The sequence below is a fragment of the Moschus berezovskii genome, chromosome 25 (genome assembly GCF_049115385.1).
Source record: "Moschus berezovskii isolate FMDL1 chromosome 25, NW_MosBer_1.0, whole genome shotgun sequence".
NCBI lineage: Eukaryota > Metazoa > Chordata > Mammalia > Artiodactyla > Moschidae > Moschus > Moschus berezovskii.
In genome coordinates, this window is record NC_142484.1 from 6,356,538 (window position 1) to 6,376,468 (window position 19,931).

The following is a 19,931-nucleotide window of genomic DNA, read 5'->3' on the forward strand; positions in this document are numbered from 1 at the left end:
AGGTGAGAATGACAAACAAGGGAGGAAGATAACACTATCTATTTCACAAATAAAGGAATGTAAGCAAACAGTATAGCCCCGTGCCTAGCTAGTATTGAGCTGGCTTGGCCCTTTCCAGGATTTCTCTTTCTCGGGGCTCTCAGAGATGGGGATCAAAGCCCATGTCCTGAACGGGACCTCCCAGAGTCACAGCCAGGGGGCATCCTCAACACACCTGCAAACCTTCGGAAGCAGGACTTGACCTGGGGCTGGGGGGTGGGGGGGAGGCGAGGGACGCGGCGGGGACCGGCCCTCTCGGGGCTGGTGCACTCCGAGGCAACTCCGGGCCAGACTGGCAGGTCTCGAGGGCGCTGGCGGTTCCCTGCTCCGGCCCGGGGGCCCGGCCCTGCCCCAGCCGGCCGGCTCCGCCCTGCCCCTCCCCCGTCACTGTCCGACCTGTTTGTCTGGAGCTGCCTCCATCTCCTCTCGCCGCACCAGGTGTGCTCTGCCGACGGGTGCCCGAGCGCTCGGGGGAGCTCAGACCTCCCGCCGCTCCTTTCTCACCCAACTCCTCGAAACTTCCACCGCCCTCGGGCCACACGGCCTGCTAGCCGGGACCCCCGGCTCGCGGCGGAGCAGACCCTCGGCGCCCCGCCCCGGCGCGGGCAGAGCATGGACTCTGGGCCGCGGGCGATCGAGAGGCAGCGGCACCATGAATGGGCACGGGGTGGGCAGGGCGCCCGGGTACGACCTGAACGGGGCCGGCGAGTTTTACTGTGAGGCGGTGGAGGGGGCTCAGAACCCCGGGGGGCTCCTGCTCTCGCCCGCTGCCTTCATCAACCCGGCTCAGTACGCCAGCGTGCTGGAGGGACGCTTCAAGCAGCTTCAAGGTGGGCTCCGGGGGTGGGGTGGTGGTGGTGGGCTCCGAGAGGAGGGCTGGGGGCGCGGGGGGAACGGCTGGAGCCGCGCGGACAGGGGGCCCCCGCGGAGAGAGCGGCTGGGGGCGCGGGAGAGGAGCCGGAGCCAGGCCCCCGGGGTTGGGGGAGCAGCTTCTGTGACTCAGACGTGTTGTGTTGGGAGACAAAGTGCCGGGGGAATAATTACAAGTGGCCGGGAAATCCGCGGATGCTGACAGAGCCGGGAGAGGCTTGGACCCGCTGGAGGGGCGGCGGGGCCCCGCTGGGCGTGTGTCCCCGGGGGCGCGGCCCGGTCTTCCTGAGACTCTCGGGGGTTTGGGGAGGACGCGCCTGCCGGGGTGGTCGGGGAAGGGGGAAGGAGTCGGGGGACTGAACCAGCGGGGGTGGGGCCGAGGGAGTTTGTGCAGCCCCGGATTTCTGAATGGGTGTCTAAGTGTGTGGAAACCGGGGAGTGTGTCAAAGGGATCTGGTGCAGACGGGCTCAAGCATGGGTGTGAGGCGGCTGTGTTAACTCTAGCGCGCATAGGCCAGTGTGTTTCTACCGCGGGCCACGGCGTTCTGTGTGCCCGTAGATGTTGTGGACACCTGTGTTACACTCTGTCTCTGGTGGTCGGCTTTGCACCTTTTTTTTTTTTTCCTAGCTGCCCCCTGTTTCCACATCTTCCGCCTTTTATGCTGCCTGTGAGCCAAAATGGCCTCACCCTCGTGTGTCTGGCATGAGGGCAGACTCCCTGGATCCAGTCATGGCTGGTGATCCAGGTGGTCCCCGGCTCCCACAGGGCCTGTGGATCCTGAGAGGAGGCCCACAGAGCATCAGGCCGTCTGAGCACTTGTTAGGACCCTGAGGTTGTCCCAGGTCCCGGGTTGGAGGTAAGAAAGACAGGAACAGACATGGGTGTGTCGCTGTGTTTTATGGGTGAGGTGCACAGGAATGTGAGATTAAGGGGTGAGTCTTTTGGGTTTCTGAGATGCTGGTGCTAAGGAAAGACTAGTGACTTCAGCCCTGGCCACTTGGGTTGGGTCCTTGCACTGGGCCTCTCCGGGGGGAACACGAGGAAAGCCCAGTGGCCAGAGCAACTTCCAATGGGCTGAGCCTCTTCCCTCACTTGTCATTTGTATTTTTTTCTTTTTTTTTACTGGAAGAAATTAATTTATCAGTCATGGATATTACCATAAATAACGAGGCAAGAGTAGAATGTCCTCATATATGAAACCCAGGCTATGAAAATGTCAGGCCCAAGGCTTAATGCTCTTGTCCAATTCAACAAACCTCTGTAAACGTCTCCAATGTGTCAGGGTCAGTGGTGTTCTCTATGTCATTTATAATAATTTCAATTTTTATTTTTCTTGGAAATGTAACAGTATCCCGTCGCTCAGCAGCAGCTCCCCCTGTGGACAGGCAGTGGGCATTTCATCACTTTTTGTGAGATTGGCACTGAACTCTGCCTGGCTTTCCGCTGCCCCACCCTGTTTCCTGGGTTCACTTTTTACCTGTTGCCAACTTCCCCGATGATGTATTCCCTCTTGACTTTGGAATGTTGGTGTCCTGGGACAGGATCCCCTTGCAACCAGTTGAATGAACCAGCCCAGAAATAGGGGAGCCTGTCTTTTCTTTAAATTATCCCAGGAGGGCAAGCTGACTCAGGAAGCCTACAGGCTCTATAATGTCACATCTTTCCAAGGACCACTTGGAAGAACTGCTGCTGTAATTTAAGTCCATACCCTCTCCTTTGCCCATTACCAAACGGGAACAGCCATAGCTCCTGCTGGACTGACCTGAGCAACTCTTACTCTTTCCTTCGGGTTAGATCATACCTGAATAACAGTAACTCATCCAGGAGACATTCCATGCGGTATCTTACACACGGTGTCTCAGTCAACACCATGACTTGTTGAAAGAGAAAGTAATGTGCCCATTTTACAGATGAGGAAAGTGAGGCCTTAAAGGATGAAACAACAGTATTTCACCACTGATACACAGCAGAGCGCTGATCCCAGGCCTTCCCTGCATGTCCCCTGCTGTAATTTCTTTCATCCTTCCTTCTCAAAGCCTGTTTTCTGTCTCTCTGTCTCTCATTTTTGTTCTTGACCCTGCTCATGAACTCATTCCAATTTGTTTATTTCCCGATTTTTCAAGTTATGGGTTTTCCCGCCGGCCATCTTCCTTCCCTTCCTCCTCCCCAGACCTCCCTTCCCCAACCCCACCAAACTGATGTTTAGAAGCAGGCGCCCGGTTCTTGAAGGGCAGAAATGACCCCATGTTGCCGCCACAGATGAGCGAGAAGCTGTGCAGAAGAAAACTTTCACCAAGTGGGTCAACTCGCACCTGGCCCGGGCGGCGTGCCGGGTGGGGGACCTGTACAGCGACCTCCGGGACGGACGGAGCCTCCTGAGGCTCCTCGAGGTGCTCTCGGGGGAGACACTGGTGAGCTGGGGTCACCGGGGAGGAGGCAGCCTGAGAGACAGTGGCCAGGGGGACAAGCCTTGGGGGTGGCCCTGAGCGAGAAGAGTAATACCATGGAGCAGAAAGCAGTGGCTGCCTTCTGCTCAGAGGATGGTTTCAGTTTGAGAGGCTTTGCTGCGTGGATTAAACTAGGAACGTTGCTTCATGGAGACAGGAACAGTGGCCCCATTGAAAATATTTTTTCCCCCCACTCACTCTGGGTGCAATTAATTCCCTTGGGAATCTTAATCTGCCCCAAGCCTCATCTGCAACTCAGCTTTAGCTTCCCCGGGCAGTGCCTGTGTTCCTGAGGGAGGTCATGGGGAAGCCGTAGGAAGCAGGGCCCTGGGAAGGCTAGGAGGGGAGGAGGAGGAGGCCTACAGGCCCACGGCTTTGTGTCCCCTCCCTGCACAGCCAAAGCCCACGAAGGGCCGCATGCGGATCCACTGCCTGGAGAACGTGGACAAGGCGCTGCAGTTCCTGAAGGAGCAAAAAGTGCACTTGGAAAACATGGGCTCGCATGACATCGTGGACGGGAACCACCGCCTGACCCTCGGGCTGGTGTGGACCATCATCCTTCGATTCCAGGTACCTGCACGGTGCCACCTGGCGTGTACCCTGCGCACCAGGGCAGCATCCCCCATGGTCACTGCACACGTGGGGCGCCCAGAACCTCACACACTGGGGCAGGGGACCCTCATCATTAAACAGGACAGAGGCCAGCGTGGGTGTTGTCAGACTGCTATGGCAAATTCCCTGTGGCCTGGTCCGCTAGAGGACCACATTTGGGGGCACAAAAAAACACAGAGAGGTTTAGAACTGCATTTGGGGTCTGGTTACCAGTCCACTGCTCTACCTCAAACTCTGCTCGCCTCCCTTAAAAGAACAGCCACCCAGCTCCTTCTTATGCTCTGAGCATCGCCAATCCAGGGTCCTAATGCCATCACAGCTCTCCTGATCGCCCTGCTTCCACCCTGGGTGTAACTCCCCTGCTCCTTCCAGCCCTAAGCAGAGCTCCATCAGCTTCACCTTTGAAGCCCAGCTCTCAGGAAATGTTCACTTTTCCACCTGTAGTTCCGCGAACCTCCCCCCCCCCCAGCAAGAAGCAGCATCTTTGCCTTCAAGGCACTTCCTCTTCTGAATTCCCACCTCTTTCTGCTGCCTCAAATCCTTTTGACCCGGAGTTCTGTGGTCATTAGTCCAAAAAGAAAGGCCCTAGGCTGTATCCCTAGCCCCCTAATTGAGGAGTCTAAGGAGCTTCCGAGCATTTCTGATAACTCCAGGACATCTCTGATAACTCTGAGCATCTCTGATAACTCCAGGAGCTATCAGAAAGGAAGCTGTTCAGGAAGCGAGGGCCTTCCTTCCTTCCTTCCCTCTTAGATCCAAGACATAAGTGTGGAAACAGAAGACAACAAAGAGAAGAAGTCAGCCAAGGATGCCTTGTTACTCTGGTGCCAGATGAAGACTGCCGGGTGAGGCTGCCAGAGAGCGTGGCCTTGGAGGGCTGGATGCACCAAGGCTGTGCAGTAGGAAGGAAGGATGGGGGCCCAGGAACTGTGAGCTGTGAATCTGTCCTTGCAGCCTACTCACTGTCTATCCCGGCCTCTGTCTGTAGGTACCCCAATGTCAACGTGCACAATTTCACCACCAGCTGGAGAGACGGGCTGGCCTTCAACGCCATCGTGCATAAACACCGGTGAGAAGACGCGGGGTGGCCAGCCCGTCCGAGCTGCTGGATGGGTTGATGACCCAGGGGCCTGCACACACATGCAGACAAAGCAGGGAGACAAGCTGAGCCCCACGGCAGTCAGGAGGCGTGAATGTTCAGAGAAGAGCCCAGAATGTGGGGGTGCTTCCTGCACAGAGGGCTTGCGATGGGAAGTCGAGGCGGGGAGGTGCAGTGGGGGTGGAGGGCTCGGGAGCTTAGGGACCAACATGGGGTGGCTTTCCTTTTCCTCTTTAGGCTCTCACGTGCCCTTGATCCCTTCTCTGTCCCCTCCCCACCCAGGCCAGACCTGCTGGATTTTGAGTCCCTGAAGAAGTGTAATGCACACTACAATCTGCAGAATGCCTTCAATCTGGCTGAGAAGGAGCTGGGGCTTACGAAGCTGCTGGATCCTGAAGGTGGGGCAGAGCTCTGTGAAAGAGCGGCTGTGGGCTAGAGACAGAAGGTGGATGACGGATGCCAGGAGCTGAGGGCGGGGAGAACGGAAGTCACTGCCGGTGGTTTACCTGGCTTCTTTGGGGGGGTGATGGGAATGTTCTGGAATTAGATCATGGTGATGGTTGCACAACCCTGTGAATGTACAAAAATCCACGGAACAGTATACTTTAAAACAGTGAATTTTATGGCATGAAAATTCTATTTCAGTGTAGGAAGAAAGGCAGCACCATGTGGGGTATGGTTCTAGCCCAGCCTTCCACGAAGCAGCTCTGTAACAAAGAGCTCATTGGTTGGCCTCTCTGTGGCTCAGTTTCCTCACCTCTAAAATGAGAATATATTTTAAAAAATAAAAGAAGGACTTCCCTGGCAGTCCAGCAGTCAAGACTCCACACTCCCAATGCAAGGGGCATGAAGAACGAAGATCCTGCAGTGCCGCATGGGGTGTCCAAAACATTAATCTTAGTCTATAAAGTCTCTAAGGGCCCCCAAATTCTAGGGTTCTAAATTAAGTTCTGTGACCTTGAAATTTCACCAGGCACTGGCCTTATGGTCAGTTGACCCTGCTGGTTGGTCCCTATGGTTCTGATCTAATGCCCATGAGACTGGAAATGGCCACAGGGCTTTGTTTTGTACCTGGCATTGCACTTGCGTGATAAGTCACTTCAGTTGTGTCTGACTCTTTGCGACCTTATGGACTGTAGCCCACCAGGCTCTTCTGTCCATGGGATTCTCCAGGCAAGAACACTGGAGTGGGTTGCCATTTCCTCCTCCAGGGGATCTTCCTGACCCAGGGGTTGAACCCACCTCTCTTACATCTCCTGCATCTGCAGGCGTGTTCTTTACCACTAGCGCCACCTACTTGACATGCTTTAACTAACTTCATTCTCACAGCACCCCCTTTGAAATCAGTTTCATCATTACACCATTTATGGAAGAGCAGACAGGGTTCTGTAAAGGTTATGTGACTCCCCCAAGGTCACACTGCTGGAGGAGCTGAGATTTGAATTCAGGCAGCCTAGCTCTAGAGCCTGTTTTCTGAGCTGCCTCCCTGGGAGAGCAGAGAACAGTCTTGGTACAGAAAAGAGCAGGACAGAAGGGCCAAGCGACTTCCTTGCTGGAAATGCTCCTTCTGAAGTTCCCTGGGCAGATTTGGGACTTGGTTGTTTTCTCCCTGTTTTCCATCCCACCAGTAGCCCCTTTTCCCATGCCCTCTTAGTCCAAAATGACAAATATCAGCTTAACAATGATCGAAGCAAGCCAAACACAAGGTTCCTTGGAGAGCACTTGAGAAGCATAGCGATGATAAAGAACATGGAAGTAAAGCCTAGTGTCCTGTAACTTTCTGAGATGATTTCCACAGCTCCCGCCTGCCTGTGGGTTGGCCAAGGTGGTCAGGAGAGCTTCTACCTTCCTTCTACCTTCCTTCCTTGTATCCTACCTTCCATAATCTTCCCTGGAGGTAGGATACAGTCTGGCCTAATTAGAGAGCCTGAGGATTTCAAGTCATAGTCAGCCTTGGTGTCCTTGAGGTAGAAGTTAGTGTGGCTTGAAAGACACTCATGTCCTGGGCCCACAACTGAACTTTGAGATTGGGGTCAGAAATAGCCATGCCTGGGGGCTTCCCTGGTGGTGCAGTGGTTAAGGTTCTTGTTCCACTTCAGGGGGTAAAGGTTCAACCCCTGATCAGGGAAGCTCCGCATCCTGTGAGGTGCAGCCAAAAATAATTTTTTTAATTAAAAAAGAAGAAGAAATAGCCATGCCTGTGTCCTGAGATAGCCCTGAGAACTGGCCTCTGTCCCTGCTCCCAGGGCTCCCTGGGTCCATCCCTCTGGACATCCCAGGTTATGAGGCTTCATTCGTACCTTCTGTTTTGGTGCCCCTAAACTGGATGACTTCTTGGACATTTTTCCAGCCCATGATCCATCCCCAAGTGGGAATGCTATTTCTTTTCTTGTTTCTTGTCTCTCTTCCTCCAAGCAAGTCCTTTTGGTCTCCCCATTGGGAAAACTGGGTAAAAGCCTCTTTGGGCATCTGGGTTTTATTCTCTGCTTGTTTCTTGGAGAAAAAAAGCTTTTCATGCCCTTTTAGTCCAAATGGTTAATCTGTCATTTTTCCTCTGAAGGGAGCTGGAGAGATAACCTCGTGGGGCTAGGAAGGGAATAAGTGATTGGTATTGGGACTGGATCAGATTGTAGGCCTACTTCTGGGAGGCAGGATTCTAATCTCTGTCTGACCTGAGTAGTCCTTTTTCTCAGATGTGAATGTGGACCAACCAGATGAGAAATCAATTATTACCTATGTGGCTACTTACTACCATTACTTCTCCAAGATGAAAGCCCTGGCCGTGGAAGGCAAAAGAATTGGCAAGGTACACTCCAGCATGGGGTTGGTGGGCATACAGGCCAGAGGAGGCCTGGCCTGGGGTCCTGCTCCCCTGAAGCAGGAGCAGGGGAGGACTGGGCCAGTGACCCCACATGACGGTCTCGCAGGTGCTGGACCACGCCATGGAGGCAGAGCGCCTGGTGGAGAAGTATGAATCCCTGGCCTCCGAGCTGCTGCAGTGGATCGAGCAGACCATTGTGACCCTCAATGACCGGCAGCTGGCCAATTCCCTGAGCGGAGTCCAGAACCAGCTCCAATCCTTCAATTCGTACCGCACTGTGGAAAAGCCACCCAAGTAGGTGTTCCCAGGCCTCACCCAGCCTCAGCTGGCCTGCCCTGAGCTGTGCTCACACACAGGAAGCCTAAATTAGGGGGGCCTTTTGGCAGGGAAATTTGGCAGCACAGAAATTCAGTGGATGCTCATTCCCCCAGCTCAGAGTGCCAGGAGCAGCACCAAAGCAATTTTCTTTTTAAAAATAATTATCCATTACACGAAATCTTGCTATGGAAATGATTGCTATAGTACTCAGAGCTGGTGCAGTCCGCTCAGATAACATTGGTCTGGGTGTTGCAACAACCCAATCCTAGTTTAAGGTCGGGGCATTGGACCTGACAGGCGGTCATTGCTGGCAACACAGGTGTGTGGCTGGTCACTTGCACGCTGCACAGGTTCTTACCACTTATGTATTTTAGCAGTTGACTGTTGAAGTGTGGCTTGACTGTTGGGCAGTTGTACACAGAACATGCTAAAACTTCTATTTTTTATTTGTGACCTCTTTCGAGTTAACGTGTTTTGCCTCCAAAACTAGTATTATTCCAGAAACACCCCTTTCTGTGCTTTCTGGGGAATGATTTGAGGTGTGCCCTTTGACCCAGAAAGTCTTCTGGGCATTAAACAAAAATGTACCTTCAAGGATATTCATGAAGGTGACCTTTGTAAAAGAAAAGTAAGTCATGGGATAGCCACTGAAAACAATATTGAAGAAGAGCGTTTATTGACCTGAAAAGACATTCATGAAACATAATAGAAGACAGCAGAGAGCAAAGGGTTAAGCGACCAAGGTCCAGAATACCTGAGTTCAAATCTTAGCTCTGCCATCTAGCCCTGGTGATCGTTGGCATCTTATTTAGCCTGTCTGTGCCTCAGTTTTCTCATCGGGAAAATGAGGGTTATGAGAGCATGTAGTGAGAACTAAACGAGTTAATGTGTGCAAAGCTCTGAAAGCGGGGCCTGGTGGTCAGCGAGTGGGTCCTCAGCAAATGTTAGTCATGGTTCTAATATGATCCCATCTGCAGACTTGCAGGCCCAAGAGTGACTGTGCTTGTGTCTGTGTAGTTTTCAGTTGTTTTAAAATTGGGTTCTTGGGATTTCCCTGGTGGTCCCAGGACTTCACTGTCCCAATGCTGGGGGCCTGGTTCTATCCCTGGTCAGGGAACTGGATCCCAGATGCCACAGCTAAGAGTTCGAATACTGCAGCTAAAGAACTGGAGTCTGGCATGGTCCAATAAATTAGCTAATTAAAGTAAACCCTTAAAAAATAATAAATAAAATTAGGTTATTTTTAAACAAGGATTTTGCCAGGATTTTCTGGCTTTCCCAAAAGCTTTTACGAGAAGAAAAGCAGCACGAGACACTTCATTTTGAAACATAAAGAGACCCTGGGCCCCTCAGGGGCTTTGCCTCTGACCCAACTCGGCCTCCTGCCTCAGGTTCACTGAGAAAGGGAACCTGGAAGTGCTGCTCTTCACAATCCAGAGCAAGCTGCGGGCCAACAACCAGAAAGTCTACACCCCCCGCGAGGGCCGGCTCATCTCCGACATCAACAAGGTCCACAGCCTCCCTTCCGTGTCCCGGGCGACCCACCCTCAGCCTCGGCCCCTCCGTCCCCGCCTGAACCCTCAGCCCAGCTGCCCGCCCCACCCCATGGCAGGTGGAACTCCCATGCCCTCTCCCGGGTCCCATACCTCCTCCGCTCCGCCTCTGTCTGCCTCTCTATGCAAATTAGATCCCAGTCCCTTATCTTGCTCAGCATGTCCCCAGCTCTCTGGCCTTACTTTTATTTCATTGTTTTTTTTCTACAAACAACATAAGATTAACAGAAGTAACAGGGTTCATTCCCCAATCCCACCACTGCAGACAAGTCCTGCGATTTCCACTCGTCCCCACGCCCCTCCCTTCTCTGTCCCCAGCAGACGTGTTTCTCACATGGCTCCGTGGCACAGCCACCACCTGCCCGGCTCCTCACACTTCCCTGCACAGGCATCTGATTGCATTCCACAGACCCACTAGACCGAGCTGCCCTGGGACCCACCCTGCAACACCCCCAATCCCCCCCCAGCCCCATGAGCCCTCCCCACCCTCACTTCCTGAGCCCTGGCCCCTCGGTGCTAATCTGGTCTCCACCTCGCAGGCCTGGGAGCGGCTGGAAAAAGCTGAGCACGAGCGCGAGCTGGCCCTGCGCACAGAGCTCATCCGCCAGGAGAAGCTGGAGCAGCTGGCCGCCCGCTTCGACCGCAAGGCTGCCATGCGGGAGACCTGGCTCAGCGAGAACCAGCGCCTGGTGTCCCAGGTAGGATGCGGGGGGGGGGCTCCTGGCCGCCCAGGCAGGTCTGGAGACATGGGGAGTGAGAGAGACAGAGGTGGATAAGGAGCCCTGCCGCGTGGGGAGCTAATGAAACAAGAACTCCGTGGCTCAGATGAGCAGACCAAGAACCCGGGAACTGGAGGCTTGAACGGGAGTAGGGCTGATGAGTCAGGATGGGGTGGGACAGACGGAACACCTAGAACCACCCCCTGGAGCTGGCCTCTTGCAGCAGAAGTGCTCTGGGCAGGGGGGCTGGGCAGGGGGTGAGCAGAGCAGTGGCCCCCAGCCCCCAGATCTCCCTCCCCGCCCCCGGCCCAGGACAACTTCGGCTTGGAGCTGGCCGCTGTGGAGGCAGCGGTGAGGAAGCACGAAGCCATCGAGACGGACATCGTGGCCTACAGCGGCCGGGTGCAGGCAGTGGATGCCGTGGCCGCAGAGCTGGCCGCCGAGCGCTACCATGACATCAAGCGCATCGCCGCACGGCAGCACAACGTGGCGCGGCTCTGGGACTTTCTGCGGCAGATGGTGGCCGCCCGGCGGGAGCGGCTCCTCCTCAACCTGGAGCTGCAGAAGGTGTTCCAGGACCTGCTCTACCTCATGGACTGGATGGAAGAGATGAAGGTACCCGCGGATACTGCGGTCAGGCCGAGATGGTCGGGACCGTGCTGGGAGGGTGGCGATGAGCAGGTTCCCTCAGCTGCTCAGCCAGGTCTTTGCAGAGTGTGCTCCAGTTTGGGGCCCTGTCCTCGGTTCAGGTAAGCAGACTGCTCCCTGTCCTCATGGGGCTCACGTTCCAGGGGGAGGAGACTGATGATAAAGCCTTTGGCCCGTCCATAAGCAACCTAGTAGCTGAGTGTGAAGCCTCTGAGGAAACGGCAACGGGCCGTGTGATGGAGTGGTCCAGGAAGGCCTCCCTGAAAAATGCCTTTTAAGCTGCGAGCGGAGTGTCCCAAGGAGCCAGCACAGGGAGCTCTGAGGAAAGAATGTTCCAGGCCGAAGGAACAGAAAGGCCCGGGGCCTGCTCATGCATGGCACGTTCCAATGAGAAGGGAGGCCCGCAGGGACTGTAAGAACAGGGGCGGGGACAGGGGATGAGGTCAGAGAGGAAGTAGTCAGCTCACTTAGAGCGCACAGGCCTGCTCAAGAAGTTTGGATGTTACTCAGAGTAACATGGAGCAGTGAAGGTGCTCAGAAGGTTTTGAAAAGGGGAAGAGACGTGATTGTGCATTTTCACATTTTTTAAAATGTCACTTTGGCTGCTATTTGAAGAAGGGCTGTGGGCAGCCAGAGTGGGAGCTGAGAGACCAGTCCCAGGCTGTTGCAGTGATCCAGGCGAGAGATGGGGACGCGGATAGGCCTGGAGAGACAATGATGACCGCTGGGGGGCCAGGGATGGAGCCACGACCGTAGGAGGGCAGGGATAATTCTGGGGCCAAGAAAATGAGTCAGCTCAGAGATTCCTGGAGCAGGATTTACTAAGAAAGTTGTTCCGCAGAAGGGGAGTTGAGTGCAGAGGCCAGGGTGCCAGGACAGGGCTAGGGGTCCCTATGTGTGTGAGTGAGGGCTGACGGACGGAAGCAGGCATGCTCACGTGGGTGTGATCAAGTGGAGCTGCCCAAAGGGTCGGGTTGTGTGGTTGATCCTTGGAAGACAGGGCGAGGTGAGCACGTGTGTGTGTGTGGGGGGGTTTGGGTGTGGCGGGGCAAGAGCCTCAGCTCGGAGGGAACCTGGCAGCTCTCAGATGGGCATCAACATGCCCGGCGTGCCCCACAGGGCCGGCTGCAGTCCCAGGACCTGGGCAAACACCTGACGGGAGTGGAGGACCTGTTGCAGCTGCATGAACTGGTGGAAGCCGACATTGCTGTGCAGGCCGAGAGGGTGCGGGCGGTCAGTGCCTCTGCGCTGCGCTTCTGCGACCCGGGGAAAGGTGACAACGGGGGAAGGGACTGGGAAAGGGAGGGGCTGGGAAGGAGGACAGTAAGAGCCGAAGCAGCAAGATGGGAAGAACCTGGGGACAGGAAAGATGATGGGTGGTTGGTGGGTGGCAGAGTGAGAAGTGTGGGGCGGGGGGCTTGGAACTGGGGGGTACACACGGGAGGCGGAGGGCTGGGCCACAGCTCTTGGCCCTCTGGTGTGACCTTTGCAGAGTACAAACCCTGCGACCCCCAGCTGGTGTCGGAGCGGGTGGCCGCCCTGGAGAAGAGCTATGAGTCGCTGTGCGAACTGGCAGCGGCTCGCAGGGCCCGGCTGGAGGAGTCCCGGCGGCTCTGGCGCTTCCTCTGGGAGGTGGGCGAGGCCGAGGCCTGGGTGCGGGAACAGCAGCACCTCCTGGCCTCGGCGGAAACCGGACGGGACCTGACCGGCGTCCTCCGCCTGCTCAATAAGCACACCGCCCTGCGGGGCGAGATGAGCGGCCGTCTGGGGCCTCTGAAGCTCACCCTGGAGCAGGGCCAGCAGTTAGTGGCCGAGGGCCACCCTGGGGCCGGCCAGGCAGCCACCCGCGCCGCCGAGCTCCAAGCCCAGTGGAAGCGGCTGGAAGCCCTGGCGGAGGAGCGGGCCCAGCGGCTCTCCCAGGCCGCCAGTCTCTACCAGTTCCAGGCGGATGCCAACGACATGGAGGCCTGGCTGGTGGACGCGCTGCGCCTAGTGTCCAGCCCCGAGCTGGGGCATGACGAGTTCTCCACGCAGGCCCTGGCCCGGCAGCACCGGGCCCTGGAGGAAGAGATCCGGGGCCACCGGCCCACGCTGGACGCGCTGAGGGAGCAGGCGGCGGCCCTGCCTCCCGCGCTCAGCCGCGCGCCTGAGGTGCAGGGCCGTGTGCCCACCCTGCAGCGGCACTACGAGGAGCTGCGGGCCCGGGCAGGCGAGCGTGCCCGCGCCCTGGAGGCCGCCCTGGCACTCTACACCATGCTCAGCGAGGCCGGAGCCTGCGGACTCTGGGTGGAGGAGAAGGAGCAGTGGCTCAACGGGCTCGCCCTGCCCGAGCGCCTGGAGGACCTGGAGGTCGTGCAGCAGAGGTAACCCCCTGCCCGCCTGCCCATCCCCCAGCCCCGCCTCCAGAGTGGCCTTGTGAGTTGGGGGCCAGCGTGTGGGGTGACGTCCCGCCATAACCCGCCTGCTTCTGCTACCCTACTTTGAGTCTTTAGCAGGCGTCCGTTTTTGGTTTTAATGAAAAATGTTAAACATACTCAGAAACCTTATTCAACAGACTCAGCCAGATTTAATAATCATCAGCATCATGCTCTGTTAGATTGATTTTCCTTTTCAAAAGCAAATCCCCAATGGGAACGTTTCACCTCTGTACTTTCCAGGAACATAGAAGTTTGTGATATGAGTAAATTGTTTTATCGCTGTATGTGCAGACTTAGAATAGCTAAGGCTTTGAAGTTATAAGCCTTTTAGACAGAGACACAGATTAATCTCTCATAAAGTAGCTTTATTTACAGAATAAGAAATCTTAAAATTTAGAAAGCATATTTTTCTCATAGAACCACCCACAATACTATTGTCAGATAAAACAAAATTAAGGAATTCCTTGATGTCATCTACTACTCAAACTATAGTCAGATTTTCTGGTGGTTTTTAAAATATAACAAAAGATTTTTTTTCTTGTTGTTTTCAAGATATCCGATGACAGGAGTCAGGAAAGTACCACCCCTGTGTCAAACAGAGCCTCTGCCTGTTTTTGTAAATAAAGCTTTATCAGAACATGGCCATACCCATTCATTTACATATCATCCCTGTGTCTGCCTTAGTATTAAAATAGCCTGGCTGAATACATGTGAGAAAGATCAAATGGTTCACCAAACCTAAATCATTTACTTCCTGACCCAGGGATCAAAGCTGAGTCTCCCGCATTGCAAGCAGATTCTTTACCATTTGAGCCACCAGGAAAGTCCAAAGATATTTACTATCTGACCCATTTGCAGAATCTGCTTTAGGAAAATATGAAATGTTTCTGGGGGAAGATACGCTTCACGTATTTATCACTTAAATTTTTTTTAGTCGTCAGTTCATTTTTTTAACACATATTAGTAAGGTGGAACCCAGGTAGGCAGCCAAGGGGTAAGTCCCAGGAGGAATAAGGGAGCTTGTGCTGAAGGGTGAGGTCCGCTGCCAGGGATTAGTTTGACTTGTTGTCCAGCTGTTCCTGACCTTTAATTTTCACCACGTTTTTGAGCAGCTCTAGAGGTGACAGTTTTTCTAGTTGATTAGCGGGAGTGGGGGGCTCCCCCTTGATCCACAGATGCTGTGAACCATGTAGGGAAGAGATGCAGAGGCCCCTATAAATAAGCCTCGTGTTGACAGAGAGGAGTTCTCTTGGGCACCAAAAGGAGGTTGCCCAGTGCACCGCTGCCTCCTGCCGCTCACCTCCAGTTCTTCCACCCATCAGGTTTGAGACCCTGGAGCCCGAAATGAACGCACTTGCTGCGCGAATTACTGCCGTGAATGACATCGCAGAACAGTTGCTGAAGGCCAGCCCGCCAGGGAAGGACAGCATTGTCAACACCCAGAAGCAGCTCAACCACAGGTGGGGTGAGAAAGGACGCAGCAGACAGGATGGTAGCCGGAAGGGAGTTCTGTAGGGATGAGATGGAGGCTAAAGATGAGAAGAGAAGGCCATCTGGAATATGTCCAGGGGAAGGAGGCTGGTGATGAAAGAGATGGAAATGGGTTAAAGGTTGCCTGGGGCTTCCCTGGAGGCTCAGTGGTAAAGAATTCACCTTCCAATACATGAGATGTGGGTTTGATCCCTGGGTCAGGAAGATCCCCTGGAGAAAGAAATGGCAACCCATTCCAGTATTCTTGCCTGGGAAGTCCAGTGGGCTGGGGAGCCTGGCAGGCCACAGTCCATGGGGTTGCAAAGAGCCAGACATGACAGCGATTAAACAGCAACACCAGAAAAAGGTCGTTTGAAGAGGCTGGGGCCTGCCCTGGGGGCAGACAAGGAGTTGAGGGCAGATGAGTGGGGCGCAGCCTCTGCAAACAGCAGGTGGTAGCATAAATCAGGAGAGAGTGAAGCAGGAAGAGGCTGCAGAATATACCTGGACAGGGCAGGGAAGCGGAGCAACTCCAGACACCCCCTCGGCCCTCAGGTGGCAGCAGTTTCGGTCCCTGGCGGACGGCAAGAAGGCAGCCCTGATGTCAGCCCTGAGCATCCAGAACTACCACTTAGAGTGCACAGAGACACAGGCTTGGATGAGAGAGAAGACCAAGGTCATCGAGTCCACCCAGGGCCTGGGCAACGACCTGGCCGGCGTGCTGGCGCTGCAGCGCAAGCTGGCTGGCACTGAGCGGGACCTGGAGGCCATCGCCGCCCGGGTGGGCGAACTGACCCGAGAGGCAAATGCCCTGGCTGCTGGCCACCCCGCCCAAGCCCCTGCCATCAACGCCCGGCTTGGAGAGGTGCAGGCCGGCTGGGAGGACCTCAGGGCCACCATGCGGCGGCGAGAGGAGTCGCTGGGCGAGGCACGGCGGCTGCAGGACTTCCTGCGCAGCTTGGATGACTTCCAGGCCTGGCTCGGCCGCACGCAGACCTCTGTGGCCTCTGAAGAAGGGCCGGCCACCCTGCCTGAAGCCGAGGCCCTCCTGGCCCAACACGCAGCCCTGCGGGGAGAGGTGGAACGGGCCCGGAGCGAGTACAGCCGGCTGCGGGCCGTGGGTGAGGAGGTGACCCGGGACCAGGCCGATCCCCAGTGCCTCTTCCTACGGCAGCGACTGGAAGCACTGGGAACTGGCTGGGAGGAGCTGGGCCGCATGTGGGAGAGCCGGCAAGGCCGCCTGGCCCAGGCCCATGGCTTCCAGGGCTTCCTGCGGGATGCTCGCCAGGCCGAAGGCGTACTCAGCAGTCAGGTGAGAGTCCAGGGGGCAACGTCCAAACCAGGAAGAAGTGGGAAGTAGGGATCAGGGGAATGTGAAGGAGTGATGGATGTGGAGAGAAATGGCAGCAGGTAGAATAGCTGAGCAAACAGGATGAGCAGGGGGAACACGGCCCAAAGGGTGAGGGACTTCCCTGGCAGTTCAGTGGTTAAGACTTTGCACTTTTGCTGCAAGGGACACAGGTTTGATCCTTGGTTGGGAAAGTTCCACATGCCATGAGGTGTGGCCCCCCCCACAAAAAAGGGAATAAAAAAAAAGAGAGATATAAATGTGACCAAATGACCAAACTGACATAAGAAGAAATAGAAAACCTAGCTTGTCATAACTATTAAGGAAATGTAAATAACAGCAGATGGGGCAGGATTTGGAACATTAAAGGCACTGCAGCCCAGCTCCCTTTTAACCTTCTGAGACTTCCACATAATCAGCACCATCCCTCTGTCTCTGAGCCAGAGTCTCCTGCCCCACCCCGGGTGGGGTCCGTGTCTCAGATGGCTGCCCTTCGGAGGTTCCTTCTGGGAAGCTGGGCATTGAGCTTAGTGTCTCCCCTCCCACAGGAATACGTCTTGTCTCACACGGAGATGCCAGGGACCCTCCAGGCAGCCGATGCCACCATTAAAAAATTGGAAGACTTCATGAGCACCATGGATGCCAATGGAGAGCGGATCCGTGGTCTTCTGGAAGCTGGACGCCAGCTGGTGTCGGAAGGCAACGTCCATGCTGAGAAGATCCAGGAGAAGGCAGACTCAGTAGAGAGGAGGTATGGTGAGGATGGTGGGCAGGTGGGGGGCCCTAGAGGTGACCAAGTGAAAATGGGATGAACACAGCACTCAGATCCACAGAAGGGGTCAGGAGCTGACCAAACCTAGAGAAAGAAGAACCAAGTGGTTGGAGAGCTTCTGGGTGGAGAAGTTCTGCCTCCCCAACACTGAGGTGAAATGAAACCCCCTAAGGTAGCTAGACACTGGACCTCAGGATTCCTGGGTTGTCACGTGGTTCTCCTGGAAGGTATTGTCACCATAGGAGGAGGACAGAAAGCATCTAGGTTAGATAGAACAGGGGTCCCCAACCTCTAGGATCTAATGCCTGATGATCTGAGGTGCAGCAATGTAATAATAATAGAAATAAAGTGTATAGTAAATCTAATGTGTTTAAATCATCCCCAAACTATCCCCCATCCCCACCCTGGTCCGTGGAAAAAAATTGTCTTTCACAAAACCAATCCCTGGTGCCAAAAAAGGTTGGGGACTGCTGAATTAGAGGGGCATCACCCTTTCAGAGCAAGCTCAAGGGCTCCACAAAGGCCTGTCATTACAGACACAAGAAGAATCAAGAAGCAGCGCAGCAGCTTTTGGGCCGTCTTCGGGACAACCGAGAGCAGCAGCACTTCTTACAAGACTGTCAGGAGGTGAGGCTCCCTGCCCCCCGTGTCACCTCTGACACTCGCTGGCCATCCCTTTCCCACAGCACTCTCTCTTTGAGCCTAGAATCAGGCCCCCGCTGTGTCAGCTGAGCAAGTGAACCCCTGCCCGGCTTCTCCCCATGTCCCCCAGCTCCCCCCCACCCCACGCACCCTCACCTCTTCCGGCCTCACGCTTCCCTCCCTCTGAAATGCTCTCTGCCCTCCTCCATCCCCGCTCACCGCCTGGTCCAGCTGAAGCTCTGGATTGACGAGAAGATGCTGACGGCGCAGGACGTGTCCTATGATGAGGCCCGCAACCTGCACACCAAGTGGCAGAAGCACCAGGCGTTCATGGCCGAGCTGGCCGCCAACAAAGACTGGCTGGACAAGGTGGACAAGGTGAGCGAGGGGACAGCAGCAGCAAGAAGGGAGCGTCCAGGGCCTCCTCCCGTCAGCATCCCAGCAGGGGAGGGTCCTGGCTTCAGGATCGGGCTTAGAGATCATGGAGCCCTAGGAGCCAAACCTCCAAGGTCTGGAGGACAAATGTCTTAGGCCTATGGGCCAGTGACTCCAAAACTTTGAAAAATGACAAATCAGCAGGGAGCTGGCCTGCAGCTTGGGCTTCCCAGGTGGCACTAATAATAAAGAATCCGCCTGCCAGTGCAAGAGACGTAAGAGACACAGGTTCCATCCCTGGGTCAGGAAGATCCCCTGGAGGAGGGCACAGCAACCCACTCCAGTAGTCTTGCCTGGAGAATCCCATGGACAGTAGAGCCAGGTGGCCTGTGGTCCATAGGATCACAAAGAGTCAGACACTACTAAGCAACTTAGCACACACGTGGCCTGCAACTTTGGGTCAGCATGATATCTAGTCTTGGTCCGGAACAGGATGATACTCTTCAACAGGGTCAGCAAACTTCTGTGAAAGGGGCAGGCGGTAAATATTTTAGTTTGTGTGGGTCACAGTTTCTGCTGCAACTACTCGACTCTGCCAGTGTCACAAAGGAGCCAAAGAGAATACACAGATGAATGAGCACAGCTGAGTTCCAATAAAACTTTATTTATAAAAACAGGTGGTGGGCCAGATTTGGCCCTTGTGCCACAGTTTGTCAACTGTGCTTTACAGTCTTGCTTTCCTGGCTCTTGGTCTCCACACCCAGCTCTTCCTCAAGAGCTGAGCACAGGTAAAACTTAATTTCTACTCAGCGAGTATTCCTGGACAACATCCTGTGTGCTCAGCGCTCTGCTGGGTACTGCAAGGTACATAAAAAGACACTTTCTTTCCCTCAAGGGTATGACGGTTGGGAAGAGGAAGAGACCACTGTGGATCTAGTTTCTTCATTTGCTCAGCAAATATTTACTTGGTGCAAGCCCTGGTGTTAGCCACTGGATGGGGGACAAGAGTGATTCCACTGCATGCTCCACCCTCAAGGAATGACGCTGGAGCCAGGATCTGAGACGTGTACATAAACTGCTAAATTCAACCCAAAGCAGAACATAAGGAATGTAATCAGAGAGAGCCCAAAAAGCTAAGGAGAGAGATGTGGGAATCCTAGAAGCAGGAACCTGCAGGGAAGTTCATGAAGGATGAGTAGAATTTGTACAGGCAGAGATGTTGGGGGAAAGGTGTTTCTTGGTAGAGAAACCGGAAACCAGGGGTGTGGACGCGGGGTGCCTGTATGGGGGCAGGAATGCAAGTCCTTCTGGCAGGAGCGCAGCATGTGAGAAGGGGCTATGGAGGTAGAAGTGGGCTGGAACATGGAAAACCCCGACCACCACACAGAAGGACTGTGCACAGCAGCGTTATGCTGAGGGTTTGTGAAGTTACCCAGGTGAGCCTGGCTCTGGCGCTCTTCATCCTGGCAGCATATGGAAAACAGCCCGAAGGCAGTGTCTAGGTTCTGTTCACCTAGTAGCAAGGCTTCCAGCGCAAGCCACTTCCATGGGAGGTGACTGATCCAGGGAAGCCAGTAGGGGGTGGGGAGACGAGGTGGAGAAGGGAAGGCAGTCAGCGAAGGGTCCACTACCATGCCAGTGACCCCAGGGGGCACCTGACGCTCAGTCCTCATGGGACACCTGGGAGACCGTGTGGAACAGACATCAATTATCCCAGCCAAAGCAAGCACACCCGGTATTCATCCACCAATTTCCTGTCACTGGTTGAGGGCCACTTTTG

General features: G+C 55.0%; 1 protein-coding gene across 1 annotated transcript in view; it reads left to right on the forward strand.

Moving 5' to 3' along the window:
- The first annotated feature begins 409 nt into the window (after positions 1-409).
- Positions 410-19,931, forward strand: part of SPTBN2 (spectrin beta, non-erythrocytic 2) — a 30,658-nt gene continuing 11,136 nt past the window's right edge. The window contains exons 1-18 of the mRNA XM_055415436.2: positions 410-869; positions 3,170-3,321; positions 3,754-3,927; positions 4,723-4,814; positions 4,958-5,038; positions 5,351-5,466; positions 7,762-7,874; positions 7,996-8,183; positions 9,599-9,716; positions 10,300-10,458; positions 10,792-11,094; positions 12,247-12,400; positions 12,620-13,490; positions 14,867-15,004; positions 15,570-16,326; positions 16,911-17,113; positions 17,671-17,761; positions 18,008-18,154. Of these exons, the coding sequence (XP_055271411.2) occupies positions 692-869; positions 3,170-3,321; positions 3,754-3,927; positions 4,723-4,814; positions 4,958-5,038; positions 5,351-5,466; positions 7,762-7,874; positions 7,996-8,183; positions 9,599-9,716; positions 10,300-10,458; positions 10,792-11,094; positions 12,247-12,400; positions 12,620-13,490; positions 14,867-15,004; positions 15,570-16,326; positions 16,911-17,113; positions 17,671-17,761; positions 18,008-18,154 (4,035 nt within the window). The 5' untranslated portion in view covers positions 410-691. The remainder of the gene's footprint in view (positions 870-3,169; positions 3,322-3,753; positions 3,928-4,722; positions 4,815-4,957; positions 5,039-5,350; positions 5,467-7,761; positions 7,875-7,995; positions 8,184-9,598; positions 9,717-10,299; positions 10,459-10,791; positions 11,095-12,246; positions 12,401-12,619; positions 13,491-14,866; positions 15,005-15,569; positions 16,327-16,910; positions 17,114-17,670; positions 17,762-18,007; positions 18,155-19,931) is intronic.